General features: G+C 40.4%; 1 protein-coding gene across 1 annotated transcript in view; it reads left to right on the top strand.

The window, feature by feature from the left end:
• Positions 1-16,371, top strand: part of cpm (carboxypeptidase M) — a 28,555-nt gene extending 12,184 nt beyond the window's left edge. Inside the window, exons 4-10 of the mRNA XM_044344000.1 lie at positions 3,786-3,958; positions 7,964-8,063; positions 9,378-9,483; positions 11,600-11,770; positions 14,617-14,769; positions 15,054-15,202; positions 15,317-16,371. Coding sequence (XP_044199935.1) covers positions 3,786-3,958; positions 7,964-8,063; positions 9,378-9,483; positions 11,600-11,770; positions 14,617-14,769; positions 15,054-15,202; positions 15,317-15,592 — 1,128 coding nt within the window. The 3' untranslated portion in view covers positions 15,593-16,371. The remainder of the gene's footprint in view (positions 1-3,785; positions 3,959-7,963; positions 8,064-9,377; positions 9,484-11,599; positions 11,771-14,616; positions 14,770-15,053; positions 15,203-15,316) is intronic.
• Positions 16,372-19,596: the final 3,225 nt, after the last annotated feature.

A 19,596-nucleotide genomic window follows, 5' to 3' on the forward strand; every position in this document is an offset into this window, starting at 1 on the left:
AGAAGATCCCTTCATAATGAGCTTACAATGGAAGTGATGGGGGACAAAATCCACAGTCCTCCTTCTGTGCAAAAAATGTATTTAAAAGTTTATCTGAAGTTAATATGAAGCTTCAGCGTCCAAATGAGTCAAATCAAGTAGATATCTTTCAATGTTACAGTCTTTTTAGTGTCAAAGTCCCTCTTTTTGTTACTATACTTCCACCTGCAGCTCAACAGGGAAACACTGTCCGAGGAAACACAAAGAGGGAATTTGATGCTAAAAAGACTGTAAATGTGTCAGATATCCACTTGATATGACTAACTCAGACTGCTGAAGCCTCATATAAGCTTCACAGAGACTTTTAAATGACTGTGTGGACACACTGTGGATTTTAGCCTCCATCACTTCCATTGAAATCACATTTGAAGGATCTTTTAATATCCAGTATGAACAGGAGGAATGATTACAGCGAGGAAAACCTCTTTCACTGTTCATATGGACACCTGACTGTTGTTTTAAGACACTTGAAAAATTGTGAACTTGTCCTTTAAAGCACCACTGTATCTACAGATGTAATGTGAGCAGCGTGTTAGCAGAGCAGCAGGAATTCCTTTGTTTGTATCTACACAGGATGCGTTCAGGCACAGTATTATATACTCGACTGTAGTTACACGTGTAAGATGGAAGAAAACAGACTTGAAGCGACGAGGCAAAGAAGTTTTATGAGCATACTACAACAAATTCCAAGCAATTATGGTAACGGAAGTGGCCATAAATCATGAATCACACAGCCCATGAGATGTGATGACTGAATGACAGCATGCAGCCGCCACCTCTCAACATGTTGTGTGTGTGTGTGTGTGTGTGTGTGTGTGTGTGTGTGTGTGGGTTGGGTTTCCTCCATCCTGTACAACAAACGGTACACAGACTGAAGAACATCTGAGCTCAGCCGTTGATGCAAGTGAGGAGGCCCAACCTTCGCTCATTGCAACACTGAACGTTAGCTTACATCTGCTAATGCACAGCAACATAAACAACGGCGGCGCTGGTGTAATCTTCTCCTCTAAACTTGCTTGAATTTAGTAGGGAAGGTTGGCCCGTGTTTTTTAGTCTGTTATTGTAGGAGAGACATCCATGTTACAAATAAACGGCATGAAAAGCATTTACAAGTACAACAATAAAAGTTTCACACCACAAAAGTCTTACGCTGCGTTCGCACGCGCAGAATCATGAATGTGGAGCTCGGTGAGTGTGTTGTGTTGTAACTAGAGCTTCAATAAATCGATCTGCAACTATTTTGATCGTTTAATCAATTTGAGTCATTTTATAAAGAAAAAACAGCTTCTTAAATGTGAATATTTTTTAGTTTCTCTTGTCTTCTATGATATTAAATGTTTGATATTAAATCTTTGGGTCCGGATTATAGGTTGCATCTTGGTTTTAGGATTAATTGACAATGAAAATAATCGTTAGTTGCAGCCTTATAATGAACCAACAGCATCAACGATTTGTTTCTGCACTTCATTCTTTATTTTAAGGTTAAAGACAGAAACCAGAGACCCTAACGATCAGCTCGTCCTCCATTTTGTTCAAAGGTCTTTCAAATAGACGAGTGTGGTAACTTTTAATTTTTAACTTTTAACGTGTGAACGGCCCCGTTAGAGATGTGAGAGGAGTCACTCTGATATCAACTGTGCCTGTTATGGCAAGAAGATTTATTATTTAGTATTGTGTCTGTGGAGACACCAGCTGTCAAAAGACTAAGTAGCCTCGGTCTGCTTAGATAATTCACGTCTACAGCCAAAAAAATCCACAGTGAGTCGAAGCTTTTTGTCATTTATAGTAGGTTTAAAACTCCTCTATACGTTATGTGCGTACTCACTGCTGAAGACATGCATCTTTAAAAAACAAATCACAAATGTACAATCGCAGTAGCAGTGGATGAATCCACATGTGCTGCTCTAGTGAGTGTTTCTGGCAGCAGGACGGTGTGTGTGTGTGTGTGTGTGTGTGTGTGTGTGTTTGTGTGTGTGTGTGGGATTCAGCCAAAATAAACCAATGTGTGTGTTCATGGTAATGGAGGATAATGTCACCCAGTGCAGCGGTTCTGAGCCCGGGAGGAACCATGGAGGAGAAAATAACAAATTTGTGCTTTTAATTTAACCAAATACACCCTCATGCCATCTCCTGTGTACACACTCACTACGGATCGCCTGGATTTAATAAGGTTTTATGTTGATCGTGGACTAAGATATGTGGATGTACTTTGGGGGTTTTTTTTAGCTTGTAAGCACAACACTTTGTTATCTCTTAGATCGCTTTAACAAAATCTACAGAATAACAGACTTTCATGCTCCTGCAGATGTCACGCAGCTCATAAAAAACTTCAGCTGCAGGGTTTAAGGTTGCTCAACGACGGCCTCGGCTTTACTCGTGTACGTTAGCTTGAGGAGGAAAAACTTCAACAGGACTCTGATGTAAAAAAAAATGATAAAACAAGTATTTATTCCACAGTTTGTAGTTTCTTCTTACAGGAGTATTCAAAGCCGAGTTCCCCTAATCAGCAAACTGTACTACGGTAAGAAAACCGTGTGGCCTCAACTCCTCGGAAACCACAGGTTCACCCCAGTATATCTCTTAAAGTGACAGTAACCTACTTCACTGTTTTAACAGAAAGCTTAAATCATTTACAAAATATCACGCTGACATCAACATCAATTAAATCAAATAATTATTAGCTGAACAAATTACTATTAATTAACTTATTCAATAACATATACGTCATTTCAATTTACATGAGATCTTTAACAAAATGTAGATTCCACTTATTTACTGAACTTAACATATATAAATGTAACTTGGCTCCCACAAACACATCATGAAGAAACTGATGTTACAGCAGAAATGTTTTCTTTATTGTTGCTTTCTTCAAACGTCCAGCTGACTGTCTGACTGACAAGAGAACAAATGATAAAATCAAGAACATAAATTATTAATTTGATGGCACAAATGAGGTTTTTTTTTTCTCTGTGGCCTCTGCGAGCCTCCGTACGACGGTTTTTAGACTACAGTGGAGCTTTAGATACACAGACGACACTTTAAGATCAATTCATCGTCGGTGGATTTTGGGTTTGTTGACTCTAAGAAAGACATAAACTATTAAGTAAAGCAGTAACGGGTGTGTCTTTGTGTGACGGCAGCAGGGAGACAAAAGAGGGGAGAAAGTTAAGACAAGTGCTGGAAAACAGAATGATGTCCGGAGGCAGAACTCGTCCTGACATGTGTGTGTGTGTGTGTGTGTGTGTGTGTGTGTGTAGCGTCTTTGTATGCACACACACACCTTTTCACCTTTCCCACCCTTCTCTTTTTCTCTCTCCTGAGGCTCTCTCATTCATACACAAAGTTTTTTTTTTTTAAATTCTCTCTCCGCCGTCCAATTGGGCTGAAAAAAAAAAAAAAAACAGCCTCTGACTCGTCCTTGCTGACTCACGATGACATCACTTCCTCCCCCGCTGTTTCCATCAGGAGAGAACACGCAGGCGGGTCGTCCGGGAGACGGCATCTGCATTAACTTATGGTCTTTAGGGGGAAAAACAGATGTTGGGTTGAAGAAGAAGAAGAAGTTGTAGAAGCACTTAACTTTTGATCAAATTAACCCCAGAAATAATAAAATCAATATTTCTACAACACTTCTTCAGATTTAATCACAACATCTCCTTAAAGTTACACTTTTAATTAATTTTAACTGACATTACATTGATGTGTGTGTGTGTGTGTGTGTGTGTGTGTGTGTGTTTGTGCAGGTCCTCGGCCGGGTGCTGCTGCTACAGCTAATCAATGACCTGGTGCGCGGTTACCGTAACAACGAAACGTGGTCGTTGCAGTTACTGAACAGCACACGCATCCACATCATGCCGACGATGAACCCCGACGGATTCAGTGACGCAGGAACACACTGCCAGTACAGCCAGGGCAGGTACACACACACACACACACACACACACACACACACACACACAGAGGATTATCACCAGCTCTGCAGCTCTACTGAACTTTTTAGCCCCTTTTAGCTCCTAGTTTTTGTTTCACTGCACGTTTACTGTCTGGTTCAGTCTCAGCATGTCCAATAGCAGCAGGAAGCAGCTGAAATTAGAGACTAGCTGGTGAAGAAAGTTGTTAAAAAATAGAGCTAAAAGGAAATATTGGACTAAAATTCATCAGATGACCAGAAACAGAGTCCAAAATGTGACTCTGTCTGCTGGATGTGTGTGTAGGCAGCTGATTGTTAATGTTATAAAGTGCTAATATGTCAATATTCTGTTCACAGCTTGTTTCTGCTGCCCCCAAGTGGTCAAAAATGTCTTATTGCAGGTTTAAAGGGGAAAATTAAGATTAATTTCCAGCTGTATATTTATATTCTGGGGCTCTACTGGAATATATTTGCATGACTGACAGTTAAAAACTCCTTATTTATCTTCTACTGGCTCTTTATGCAGCTCCTCAGTTCAGCCTCTGTCTGAAACAGGACGTTTTAGCTCCTGTCTCTTTAAGACCCGCCTCCTGATGAGCCCACTCTGTTCTGATTGGTCAACTTCAGGAAGCTTCAGGAAGCTTCAGGAAGCCTGTCGGAGCCCGAATCCGATCAGAAAATATGTGAGCAGCCAACAAAAACAACCATAGCAACAACCTTAGCAACAAAGACTACTAAACAATCTGACGTCATCATGACGAGGAAGTCGAGGTAACATTGCGAACGGAGCTTTCAGAGCAAGTTGAAGCCCTGACTTTTGACTTGAAGGCAGCATTTCTATGTATGTTCACATCAAGTTTTGGAATAACAGGATAAAAGTGACCAAAAATCACAAAAAAGCATGATATGTCTCCTTGAAAACCTCTTCAGGAGCAAACGGAGCTGTGGTGATAAACCATCGTAGTGAGATGGTTTGAGAGATGATTTCACTACTTCAAAGGAATGTTTGAAAGGTCAAAACTTGGTTTTAAGGTTTGAATTTTGAATTGTAGGTTTAGTTTGAGGGAGAAGATGATGCATTATACTGATGAGGGTCCTCACAACTACTGAAAGACAAACGTGTGTGTGTCAGTCCGAATTTCAAAATAAGACTTTAAAGACCTTTCAAGACGACACACACACATTTATGGCCGACATGTTTGTTGTGTATAGACTAAACTATGTGACGCTCCAACGCCCAAAACACCCTGATAAGCAGGAAACCAGACACTCACTGTAGATCTGTATCACACACACACACACACACACACAGAGATTAAAGTCAAGGTTAAAGTCTCTAAGTATCTAATTATAAGTGTTTTGACTTCTTCTAATGTATTGTATATATAGGAGACTGTGTGTGTGTGTGTGTGTGTGTGTGTGTGTGTGTGTGTACTATTAACCACATTGTGTAACTCTGTTCACATAGTCATGTTACTGCATTCTCTTCAGTCTCTTCTTCTCTTAATCATTACATTTTCAGGTTAAGGCTTGGTTATTGGTTATTGGTTATTGGTTAGTGTGTGTGTGTGTGTGTGTGTGTGTGTGTGTGTGTGTCTATAGGGTCACCAGTTTCCAAACCATATAAGGAAAAGTTTCATAGATGTAAACATGAAGTGAGAATAACCAGCAAATGAAATGAGATTATTTCACTTGTTTGAGACATAAATGTTGAAAAAGTTAAATTTTCTATAATTATGTGTAATTTTTATTTGTGTTACTGATGTCCAGTTTTCCAGATATTGACACTTATATCTGAGACAAGAGAAACTGAGGTGGGTGATCTCGCCTCATTGGCTGAATCTTTGTCTGGTTTGTAGTAAAATGAGGCTTGTTGATGTGATTCAGGTGGACGGAGACGCAAAAAACTAAATATTGTTGTTAGCTGTTATTTTCTACAGTTACATAACAGATGTGGCAAAAAAAATCAAAGGATTTATCTGGAAATGTTCTATGTTTTTCTTCTTGTCAACAAATCTCATGTTTGGAGCCAAACCAACAATAAACTGATCTACTAACAAGTTCTGTGTGTTTATCCAAAGCTGTTTTTAATAGTTTTAAGACAACAACGGAGGTCACAGAGGAATAACATACATCAGGCTTTGGATATGTTGGTTTGGCTCCAAACATGAGATTTATTGACAAGAAGAAAGATATTTAAAAAAAAAAATCACCAGACTGATGCTTTGATGATATTTTTAAGCCAATTTTGTTAATCAGGGATTACACACAATTTAAGTGGTGATTGAGGTTTAAATGAAATGTGTCTTTGTTTGTTTCAAATATCTTCATCTGGAACACAAAATTGTCACACTGATTGTCTGTGTTTTAGCTTATTTTAGTTTTCTGAATACTGACAGTCGTGGTTAAACGAATCGTTGATATTTTTTAATCAAGGAAAAGGAAGTAAACAGAAGAAAAACAACCTCAAACCCACAAAACAAAAGACAGTAAATAACTGGATAAATGTCGATGTCAAAACTAAATAACTTAAAACAATCAAAAGCTGATCTCATCACCATCCGGAGCGTCAAGCGAACGCAAAAAAATGCATCGTTATTTCAAAATAAAAGCACCAAAAACCATCTGTGAGATAATTAAGACCTCATCTTAAGATAAAGATGAAGATAAATGATAGTGACCTCTGGGCTACTGTACATTTGAGGTCACTCAATGGCCCGTGATGTCATCCGGTCATGTGATCCATGATCTTGATGACCCTCGTTCTGATCGGAGAACACTTAACAGCGGATAATTTGTTATTTATTGTCTGTTTATCTCGTCCCAGAGTTTGTGTGTTTTCGGATCTCAGTTTCCTTTGTGTTGATGATGATGAACTGTCTCCAGAGCTGCTGTATAAATAAAGACACAAACTCACTTCCTGGATACAGTCGGAGGATCGTGGGAAACTTGTTTTCAACGTAGTGCCTTGCCCAAGGGAGCCTTGGCAGCAGCTGCTTTATCTGTTAGACTGACACGCACACGTTCAATAAATCATTTTGACTGATCACAGTTCATCAGAGTCCAGAGTGATGTTTGACGGCCCAAAATAAAACAGATATTCAGTTTAAATTGATATAAAACAGAGAAAAGCAGAAAATTATCACGTCTGAAAAGCTGGAACCAAAGTCAAGTTAATTTTATTTATATACCCCAATATCACAATTCACCAATTTGTCTCAAAGGGCGTCTTCTGTCCTCAGACGCCCGATTCAAATGAGAAAAACTTCACCAGGGAAAAGGAGGAGCCACACCTCAGGAGGAGCCACACAGGAAGGAACCTTCTCCCCCGACGGACGGACAGGAAGTAGATGTTGTGTGAAGGGAATAGACCTAGAGAGCAAAATCACACAAATACAGCATGAACAAATGAGAAATGACTTCAATTATGAGTGAAATAATAATAAAAATAAATAATAAATAATCGAGCTGCAAAGATCAGTCGATCGTCAGAAAATTAACAGGCAACTATTTTGAAAATCCGTTAATCGTTTCAGTCGTTTTTCAAGCAAAAATACTTTAAATGTTCAACTTCTTAAATATCATCTTTTGTGTTAAACAAATGACTGACAAGCTGATAATAAGACAGAATAAATGTAAACAGTAAATGTAATAAAACCAATAAAATAGATTCAAAACAAAAATAAAAGAGGGAATAAAACATTTTAAAACATGATTACAAAAAATAGATGATTTACTAAAATAAAAATTGTCCAAAAGTTAAAGATTAGAAACATTTTCTAACATTTTGGACTGTTAGTCAATCAAAACAAGCAAAATGAAGACGTCACTTCACTATTTTTTAACATTTCACAGACTAAATGATGAATCAATAATGGAAATAATCATTAGTTGCAGCCGTAATAAATATTAACGCAATAATTAATGTTATTCAGATGAGGTTTTGAGCTCAGACGAAGCTGCTGACGTGTGAAAATCAACTAATAACGAGCGTCTCTCTGTTTCCGTCAGGTTCAACCATAACGGCGTGGATCTGAACAGGAACTTCCCAGACGCTTTCTCTGGTCTCCGAAGGCAACAGCAGCGTGACGAGGAAAAGAGAGAAGCAGAGGTCGGTCACGTGACACGAGTCCAAGTCCTGCTAACGCTCTCCGTGTTTGAGCCTCACCACCATGAACACACACACACAGTAGAGTTTATATTGACTCGATCCCAGAAATACTCACTAGAGCACCAAATATGGATTCATCCGCCACTGAAAATAGTCCCCAACAAATGCAATATTTCCTCCAGTTTTGTGCACAGACTGTATATAAAGAGCTGCAGCTTATGGTTCTAACAGGGCATCATAATCAACTGTCAATCAACGCCCACACAGCAGACATCAAAGCTACTATAAGTCTTCAAAATCTTATTAACGGAGCAATAATTTCCAAAATGACCACCAGCAGACTTATTAGAGTCCTATATTTACAGATTGAGACCAGAATGACTCGTTAAAAACAATGATTGACTTAATATTTCTAGAGAGAAGTTGATGCTTTTTGATTGGGAGTCAGTTGGAGCGTCTAGCAGCTGTTGGAGGCTCTTCAAGGTACTTAAGGTATCTGCTGCTGGTGTTTGTGTGATAAAAAACTACACTGAGAAGGAGAAAGATGCATAAAACTCTGTAGATTCATGACTAAAACAGTGTGTACGTACAGCTGCCCAGTACAACCACAGTCTGACCTGCACTGGACCAGTTGGGGTTATTAAAGGTTTTGCTCAAAGACACCTCAGTGGTGGTAATGAAGGAGGGACAAGCTCGCTTATCTGACCTTTAGGCCGCTTTATATCTATATAAAGCATTGTTCTGTTATAAATATCAGTCGTTGTGGAACTGTGGCGCTGCGTGCTCCACCCGTCTGTAGACCTGTCACCGACACAAACACAAACAGGAAGGAGGAAGTGCAGGTTCACAAATGGCGAAGTCGCTACTGGAAAAACTTGTACACCAGGTCTGAAGAGGTGCACGTCGCACATTCTGTTCTCATAAATACCAGTTTACATGTTGACATGTGGGAAATGTCAGCGTTTCATACATCAGACTCACGACATGACACTCTGTACTCGTGAAGCTGTAAAGATCGACGTCTTCAGTACGAGCCAGAGGGCTGCAAGGTATCGAGTGACGGACTAACACGTTGCTGGTTTTGATCTTTTCGTGGGATTTATTGATGATAAATAAAATCAGAATCAGCTTTATTTGCCAAGTCATCACATCTGATTTAACACAGAAAAAACTACATTATACAGACATTTTATTTTGAAATTCTTTCATATTCTGAAAAATACAGAATATTGCAAACAATACAATATTTAAACGGGTTTTAACATGTTTTGAGTCTCCTCTCTGATTGGTCGATTGCTGTGTGATGCGTTTCAGGTCAGAGCTGTGATTGACTGGTTGAAGACTGAGAGTTTCGTTCTGTCTGCGAACCTTCATGGAGGAGCTCTGGTGGCCAGTTATCCGTACGACAACAGCAACGGCGGTAAACACACACACACACACACACACACACACACACACACACATATATATATCCCACCACTGTTGGTTTAGCAGCGTCCACAGCAGAGTTTCTCAGAGAACAAGAAGCCTCCATGAAAGTAAGACAGAACTAGGTGGTCCACAACAATCCCATGACAGTGTTTTGGTAAATATATTTGTTTAAATGTATTTGTTTAAATTAGTTTGATGGTATTTTTGTGCACAATAAAGAGAGAGACAGGAAACCGCCTCTGGGACTAAATCCCATGACATTAACGAGCAGCGTCACATAAATATACAAGTTCAGTCGAGCAACTTGTCCGCGCGCTGCCAGCAGAACCAAACAGCTCTTGTTTAGTGCTAATGAGGCTGAAAATCCACACCGGTGCCTTTAAATTTGTTTTGAAGTGAACGTTCAGCCTGCAATGCACATCAGCTGTACAGAGTGTTCTGGATAAAAAAGAGTCAAGTGGATGTTCAGTCTGCAGCAGTTTAATATAAACTATAAACTTTAAACATTAACAGTCAACATGTTGCAGAAAACTGAGGTAATTAGAAAGTATGATGAAAACAGATATGGATAAACTTATATAAATTTATAAGAATTTATATTTGAAATGTTAAGTGTATCACATTAAATTTATGGAACAAATGGCCCCTTAGTTCACAGGATGAACCAAACCAAAATATCTAAAGGACCACTGTGGGATTTTGAGGCAGTGGAGGCCTAAAGGTTAAAGAGGCGAGCTTGTGACTGGAGGTTCAATCCCCCAGACGGGCAGCATAAATCTGGGAGGGGAGAGTGAAGAAGCAGCACTTGCCCCTCCATCATTACCACCACTTAACCCCCAACCGCTCAAAGATCAGACTGTGGTTGTACTGGGCAGCTTCCAGGTGTGAATGTGTAACTGTGTGAATGTGATCAAAGACAACGTTGCTCTCAGTGAATTTCCCCTGAATAAATAAAGGTTGAGTTATTTGAAAGTAATCGTTAGTAATTGTTAGTGTGACTGCGCCCTCTGCTGGCAGCGGCAGACACTGCTCCACAGCTGAAACTGAAGCAGTTTGTTTCTCCAAACTCGCTGCTGAAAAGGGAAATAAAACAGGAAATAAAACACCATGAAAGAGCAGATCAATATATATCAGGCTGGTAACGATGATTAACGAGGATTCAGTAGCTTAATTGGATCTTTTCATGACCCTTTTGGGTTGTTTCTTCTTCTAAAAAAGCTCTTTTACGTATCCTGTTTACTAAATATTCTGTACAAATCAAGTTTCTTTGTCTATCATTTACAGTTCATTAACGACTACAGCGCTGGTTTATATTAATCTATGAAGCCATTTTTGGGTCACAAACTCTTTATTTATGCATTTATACTACAAAAATGTGAATAGCTGCACTCTTCATCCCCAGGACTCTGCACTGAATTAGGTAGAAGAGCTTCGGTAACACTTTATTTTACTGGAGTCCTTGAATTTTATTAACATTTTCTATGTAATCTGCAGATATTTAACAGTTAATTTTACAGAAAGGGCTCATTATATTTGGGTTCGTAGTTTTCAAAAAATCTTCATAGACTAGACTCTTACTCTTTAACTGACTCTTTCTTAAAAACTCTTTAAAAATGAGTGCATTTCCGATATACTACATAACATTTCCTAACGGTTACACAGCAGCTACTTTTAGGAATTTGTTGACAAAAATATCCTGGAAATTATTAGGAAAGACTAATGAAGACACTCATTCACTAAACTAACAACACTTTATTCTGTTTTTCTTATAATTCGTATCAAATTGCACCACCTGCTCTGTAAAATATCCTAAAAAAATAACCGTTAAATAGCTGCAGATTACTCCAGGAAACGATGCTGCTCCCTCTGACTGCAACTTAACTGAAAATTGCAAAAGTTGTTGTTTTATATGAGTCCTATTAGTTTTATTTCACTTATTTTATGGATCTAAACAGCTCCCAGATTTTTGAAGGACACTTAAGTCTGTAGGATGCAACATTTTACATCATGATACAGACTGAGACGTATTTTGTGATTTCTGGTTAAATAAAGATTAAATTTAGGAGAAAATCACATGCGTCTGTTTTTGTTTTTGTTTTGTCCAGGCAGCGAGCTGGTGGGCGGGGCCAGCGTCTCCCCCGACGACGACGTGTTTGTTCACCTCGCCAAGGTGTACTCCCACAACCACGCCTCCATGCACCACGGCGGCCGCTGCGACGACACCAAACCGTTCTCGGAGGGCATCACCAACGGTTACCAGTGGTACCCTCTGGCAGGTCAGCACGTCACAATAAAGCGACACACACGAGAGAACTTTTACTGATATTTTACTGCGAATGTTTTTCAAAGTTTTTCAAATGTTTTAAGTCACCACAGAAGCTCACTGGTGACCTCTGACCTGCAGGGACAACAGATGGAAATGAGCTTTTTTTAATTGTGCGTTGTCCCCGTTAAATAAACAATAAATTAAAAGAAAAGAGAAAACAGCGATGTAGTCCGACTACCAGCACTTCTAACGTCACGTTATATCTACAACTGCAACACTTATTTTCATTAATGTGATCATTAGTTTCTCAATTAATTCTGACTAATCGGTTCAGAAAATGTCAGAAAATGGTGAAAAATGTTGATTATTGTTTCTCAAATCTCAAGATGACGTCCTCAAAACTCTTCTTTTGTCTCAAACAACAGTCCGAAACCCAAAGATATTCAGTTTACTGTCATATCAATAAGAAAGTACTCATTCACATTATATTATGTTTCATTGAGAGGCTGGAACAAGAGAATTTTGACAATTTTTCTTAAAAAAATGACTGAAAAAAACAATTAAACGACCAAAATAGTTGGCGATTAATTTTCTGTCGGTCGACTTATCGTTGCAGCTCCAGTTATATCAAAACATCCGACATCATAACGGTATATAAGTGACAGAAAATCATAAAAAGCATGATATGTCCCCTTTAATACATCCACGGTTCTGCCTCACTACATAAAGGACAGGCTACTTCCTGGCTCGGCGCTGAATATGAGCATTTGCGGTAAATCGTCCAAAATGAACATAATTCTGTGTACTGAGCGTTTCATGCTGTAAAGGCCGTTAAAGTGAAGTGAATTCCTAGAAAGACACAGAAACAGGAAGAGACACTGAAGACAGAAACATGATGCTGCTGCTGCTGCTGCTGCTGCTCATCACTGCTCTGGTTTCCTGCTGCAGAAACACGATCGCTGCAACCGGATCAGCTCACTGACACACCTGAGGGAGCTGTACGTACACCAGGGATTCATACTGCAGTCACAAACAGTATCTGAGTCTGGATGGGAACACACATTGTTTAACTCTCTGCTGTCTTACAAGGAAATAACACCAGCGTGTAAACAAATGTAAGAGTGAATTAAATGAGAATATTGAGTAAAAAAATGTGGATATAAATCTACAGAGACTCTGCAGCTCCTCTCGGCTTTACGGAGCTTTATAGTGAGTTTCAGCTCGTTGTTTATCTGTCCGGCTGCAACTTTACTGTTCTGGTTCACTCTCAGCGTCTCTCATAGCGTCGTTTTCAGAGAAAAAAGCCGCTGTACACTACCTGCTCAGCACCAAACAGACACAGTTAGCTGTAGACTAGCTGGTGAACATAGTGGAGCATTTAGCAGCTAAAGAGCCAGATATTTCCCTCAGGAGTTGGTAGAGAGTAAAAACAGAGCTAAACATTCACCAGGTGGACAGAAACAATGTTCAGTTCAGTTATTTTATTATTCCAGATGGGAAACTTGCAGTTTTGGGCACAAGATAAAAAAAAAACAACACAAGCACAAAAACAGAAAGTACAGAAATGTTTCCTGTACATACGGTCTCTCAACTGCTAAATGACATGTGCAGATCCAGCAGGGTCACTGCAGAGGGAACAAAGGAGTTTTTAATCCTGTTGCACTTGAACCAGAACAGTCTAAATACAGCCTGAGGGAAGAGTTTCAAACTCAAAGTGAAGTCTAACGTAGACCTGGTCCTGCAGAGAACCTGCTGGTCAAAGATAAGCATCAGGGAGAGTCTGAGAGACACAAAGTATCAGCTGACCAGATACTTTTGTCCCTGATGTTCAGGTTACCAGACAAAGCAATGATAGAAAAAGCAAGAACTGATTCAGTAAATGACTTTTAGACATAAGTTTCATATCAACATTAAAAGCGTTTAACTTCTTAAGGAAGTAGAAACGTTGCTGTGGCTTCTTACAGACCGCATCCACACTGGCATCAAATTTTAAGTTTTCATCAATAACTGCTCCAAGATATTTATAACGTTCTACAAACTATCAGCAGTGAATGATTCACTCGTCTCACCTCAGAGGAGTCATTTCTGTCCTGAGTCTTGCGTCCAGAGATCTCCGTGTTTAAATCTCGGGTCGTCCTGTCACATTAAAGAACTCCTGAGATTATTGCCTCACCGGGTGGCGTGGTCGAGGTTAGAAGCTCTGGGCTTGATAGAGCCATAAAGTCTGTAATATAACCACGTAAAGTATCTCCATGGCGACTGCTTGCATAGATAGTCATAGACAGTCCAGTAGCACAAAAAAAAAAATGATATGTCAGAGTTGTGTTCACTACTGTTGCTCCTGAGTGGTTAAAACACATTGCAGAGTTAAATAAATATAATGTATATTTGTTTATACACATAGAAACTCTTATTACATCTAATAGAAAGAATATCACACATAAGCAGCCATAATGAGCCATCAGCAAAATAACATGTTAGACCACAACCTGTCCAACAAAGAGCACTTCTACTTCCTGTCATCATCCTCACCTGATGACCAAATCCTCCTTTTTCATCTTCGGCTTTGATATTTATGTTTTTTCTGTTGTCTCCCTTTTTAATTTTGATCTCACAGTTAAGCTGAAACAATCAGTCAGTTAGTTGATTGACATCTTGAGCTTTATGAAAGTGTGACAGACGTCATTTTCAACTGTTTTATATAAGTATATAAATAAAAAATTATTAGATTTATACGACTTATAACATTTGTGCGTGCATGCGTGCGTGCATGCGTGCGTGTGTGTGTGTGTGTGTGTGTGTGTGTGTGTGTGTGTGTGTGTGTGTGTGTGTGTGTGTGTGTGTGTGTGTGTGCAGGTGGGATGCAGGACTATAACTACGTCTGGGCTCAGTGTTTGGAGTTGACTCTGGAAGTTTCCTGCTGCAAGTATCCTCCAGCCGAAGAACTTCCTGCTCTGTGGACGGACAACAGGAAGTCTCTGCTGGCCTTCATCCAGCAGGTCCACCTGGGTCAGTACCTGTCTGTCTCTTTACCTGTCTGTCTGTTTACCTGTCTGTCTGTTTACCTGTCTGTCTGTTTACCTGTCTGTCTGTCTGTTTACCTGTCTGTCTGTTTACCTGTCTGTCTGTTTACCTGTCTGTCTGTTTACCTGTCTGTCTGTTTACCTGTCTGTCTGTTTACCTGTGTGTTTCTCACCTGCAATTAAACTGACACTGAACAAGGATCAATACTGAATACTCACCTGACCTCTCTATGTGTTTGTGTGTGTGTGTGTATGTGTGTGCGTGTTCAGGGGTCAAAGGTCGTGTGCTCAATGGCTCCGGAGTGCCGGTGCAGAATGCAGTAGTGGAGGTCAAAGGTCGCAAGAATATGTGTCCGTTCAGAACCGACCAACATGGAGAATATTACAGACTGCTGCTGCCTGGAAACTACAGCTTCACGGTAAACACACACACACACACACACACACACACACACACACACACACACACACACACAGAACTACAGACATTAGACTCATGTGACCTTAATGACTCTCATCTTTTTGATTGACAGGTGACGTTCCCGGATCACGAGGTTCTGACGGAGACGCTTACTGTCCCGTATGGTCCTGATCAATACTCCGCCCTGAAACACGACTTCCTGTTACAACGCATCGCCACGACAACCGACAGCACCCTTGGCTACCCGACCTCTGCTAACCCCACCCCCACCTGCTGTAACCACACGTTACACACGGAGGGGGGCGGAGCTGCCGTCACTGGGCCCACCTGGACGGGGCTGGTTGTGGGGCTCGGCCTGGTGGCGGGACTCCGATCCCTGATCGACTGAAGGAAGCCCGGCGGTCAGAGCGGCGTCCGGTCAGCAGAAGGTCGCGGGTTCGATTCCAGCTGCGACACCTGAACTGCCGGAGTGTCTCTGAGCAACACTGAACAAAGCAAACATCAGAACAAAAACATGATGTCCGCCGGAGGTTTCTGAAGCCTCGAGTCGCTGCCAAAATATCTAAATTGGGGGCACGGTGGAGCTGAAAGGTGGCCTTCGGACATGCTTGCCCCCCCCCCCCCCCACACCTTTCCGACGGCGGATAAGGGGAGGCTGTGCACGGCCATTTCTGTAACTTTCCAAAACAGACAATCAGACATTCACACAACTAATTCTGTCACTTTTCATGTGCCGAGTGCAAAACACTACGACCGTCTTCCAGGAGAGATTGAAAATATGCACCGTGATCCCCGAATTTAAATATCGACCCCCCCCCCCCCCCCCCCCCCCCCCCCTTCTCTCCGCATTTGAGTGAAGCCGTTCGGAACGTCTCTAAACACATTCGATTTCTGACGTGGTTGAACAACACGTCTTAAAAACCAGTTCTGAACGACCTTAAATTGAGCGTATCGCCGGCGTCAGAGCGAAGTTCAGGTGTGAAGCTTCTCACAAGGACACGACAGGAAAAGCACAGGTGTGAATAATAAAATGAATGATGGCTGAATTCCATTTAGCTGCTTTACTTTCAGGGTCTCAGTGTTGTGAAATGCAACTAAGTACATTTACTCAAGTACTGTACTTAAATACTATTATGAGGTACTTGTGAGTATTTCCATTTTCTGCTACTTTATACTACATTTATTACATTTATTTCAAGGCTACAGTTATTAGTTACTTTTCAGATCAGTATTTTATATGAACTAAAGAATTTTTATTACTATTGTATACTGTCAGATCATTAAAATGATCCATCGCACATGGGATTACATGACATACAATAATACAACATATAAATGACAATTTATATATATTATATATAAAGTATATATGCATTGTTATAGATAAGACTATCCAACAGTATAAGGTGTTAAAATTAACTCTACTGTGACAACATTAAAATGCTGCTTACATAATATATATACATATATGATGAATATAACACTCTAAATTACTTTTACTTTTGATACTTAAAGTACATTTTGCTGCCAGTACTCCCAGTGCTTGAATAGGAACAGAACCATCATTAATGTTATTAGTGTCATCTGTGCTTTTCCTCCTATGAACAGAATCTGCTGTATAACTGTGTTCAGACAGAACATGAATTCGGCGGCGTGAAGCGACGCGACGGTGCAGCCGTGCGAGTTGAAAACTTAGCTAACTTGCGAACATGCTTGTTAGCCAGCTGCTTGTCTACCAGGACAAATTTAGCATTTTCTTTTATGCAACAGCAACTTTACGCAGTTTATTCATACTACGGCTAATCGGCAAACTACTGTAGCTGGCGAGCTAACAGCTAACACGCCAGCCTAGCACCCGGGAAAACGCTATCGTAACTTATTCGCTACAGTCATGCTAGCTGTAGCTCGGCCGCTAACTGTTTTGGACTCTCTGACTCGCCGTTCCCTCAAACGTCAACGCCGTCCTGATGTTTTGCTGTTAGTCAACGATGCAAATTAGCTTGTCAGTGTTCACCAAAGTTGCAAAAATAATTGTTGATTTACTTCGTCCCCATGAGCAAATTCACAGAGCTTTCAGTAAAAAGAATATATTGTATTTCACCACTAGTTTTAAATGCTGGCCTTACAGTAATGTTCTTTGGCCTTTAATGGACCAAAGCTTTTGAATATCTAAGAAATTAAATGAACAACAAAACTTCAAGGACATAGAGGAAGAGAAAAGTTACTTTCCTGCACTATAGAGACTGTGTTAAACCTCATAAACATTATAATGAATATAACTTTGCTGGTAGTTTATTCCAAAGAAATGCATCACCGGAAGAATAAGCTCTACTTCTTGGGGATTTTGTCTCTGAGTCAGGCGTGATCGGGCTCATTAAGTGTGATGGAGCAGGACGATGTCCTTTTATATGTGAGGAGGAGCACTTTATAATTAGCACTTGCAGGGGTTGAATGCTGTTTTTAAACCAGAGAAAAGGACTTTACAATAGTGGAGTCTGGAAATTATAAAGAAACATTAATCATCTATCTGAACTCACTGAGGTGCGTTTGATTTACGACACCAGAGGCTAAATAACAAAATAGGAAATAAAAGGGAAAAAAATCACATTTCTGCTACAAAACTTGAGATTATTTTATATTTCTGAAAGGACAATAAACTAAACTTTTTATGATTTTTTTATTTTTTAGCTATATTGTGAAATACTTAGATAGTTTTACATCTTCAACCCTTTAAAAACTACATCTAACGTCGCAGCCAGAGATACAGACGTTGAGATTAACTTGCAGTAACTTTATTTCTGCACTTTACAACAGAAACAAAGCGACATATAGTCCACCGGCATGTTTCCTTGCTGATAAAACTGAGCTTTAACTTCTTCTAATCTTGCAAAAACAGCAGAGGAAGAGTTGTTCTTCTGCTACTTCTGCTTCAACACCTGCTCAAGTTACTCAAAGGCACCACCTGGTGGCGGAAGCAGTGCAGCACATCCACAAACATCAGGACTGCATGGAGCATTAGTCCTGCAGTTTATATGTTACATTGGTAGGTTGCCTGCATATGAAGTAATTAAAACACAGGTACAAACAAACCTGTCAAGTGAATTAAATTGAAATATACTGAAAAAATGAATCGTCAGGTCCATTATAACCAGTACAAGACAGTAGGGCTGCAACTGAGCAATTAATCAATCAATTAACTCCCCCCCCACCCCTACTACAACACATACTAAATATACCTTTTGCAAAAACAGAACTGGTATGTTTGCTGACCGGGTGTTTGAGGTGATTGGGGGATGCAGTCCCTGAGTAGAGTCCTCGTTTAGCACCTGGACCACCTGACGGTAGAAGCTCCTTCTGAGACTTTTGGTGTTGGTCCTCAGGCTGTGGTATCTTTTGCCGGAGACCCTGAACCTCTCCAGGTGGTGCAGAAAGTAGAGGTGCTACTGTGTCTTCACTGTTAGACTGTGTGATTGGTCCATGAGAGGCCCTTGGGTATTTCCTCACCCTGATATTGACAAGAGTTGTAGTCCCTGGTCTGTGTCCTACCAAAGTCCACAACCAGCTCCCTTGTCTTGTCAGCATTCAGGGACATTACACCATGAGGTCAGGTTCTCCACCTCTCCCAGGTAGGGCCTCTCGTCGTTATTGCTGATAACCACCATCGTGTTGTTTACCAGCCTGTTGGAGCTGCTGGTGGCCACACAGTCACTGGTATACTGGGAGTACAGCAGGGGTCTGAGGACGCTGCCCTGAGGGACTCCAGCGCTGAGGGTGATTGAGAAGGATGATGTAGTTCCTGGAGGAGTGCAGCCCCAGGTCCCAGAGCTCTGTGATGAGCTTGTAGGGAACAATAGTATTGAAGGCCAAACTGTAATCCATGAAGAGCAGGCGTATATAGTTCCCCCTCTTCGGTCCAGGTGGGAGGGGGCACAGAGCAGGAGGTTTCTGGACCAGTTTTGTTCGACCAACAGCTCGAAACCCCAAAATATTCAGTTTACTCTCAGGTATGACAAAGAAAAGCATTAAATCATCACATCTGAGAAGCTGAAACCAGCTAATATTTGGCATTTTTGGTCTATAAGATATCAGAAAATGGTGAAAAATGTCAATTATTGTTTCCCAAAGCCCAACCTGACGTCTTCAAATGTTGTTTTGTCCCAGCTAACAGTCAACAATCCAAAGATAACTCAGTTTACTGTCAGTGAAGACTAAAGAAACAACAAAATACTCATATGTATTATATTATTGTCATTAGAGAGGCGTGAACCGCAGAATTCTGACTTTTTTTTTCTTCAAATGTCATGTTAAAACCCCAAATATTCAGTTTACTCTCAGGTATGTCAAAGAAACACATTAAATCATATCAAAGCCGAAAACGGCTAATATTTGGCA

This window comes from Thunnus albacares, chromosome 23 (assembly GCF_914725855.1).
Source record: "Thunnus albacares chromosome 23, fThuAlb1.1, whole genome shotgun sequence".
Lineage (NCBI taxonomy): Eukaryota > Metazoa > Chordata > Actinopteri > Scombriformes > Scombridae > Thunnus > Thunnus albacares.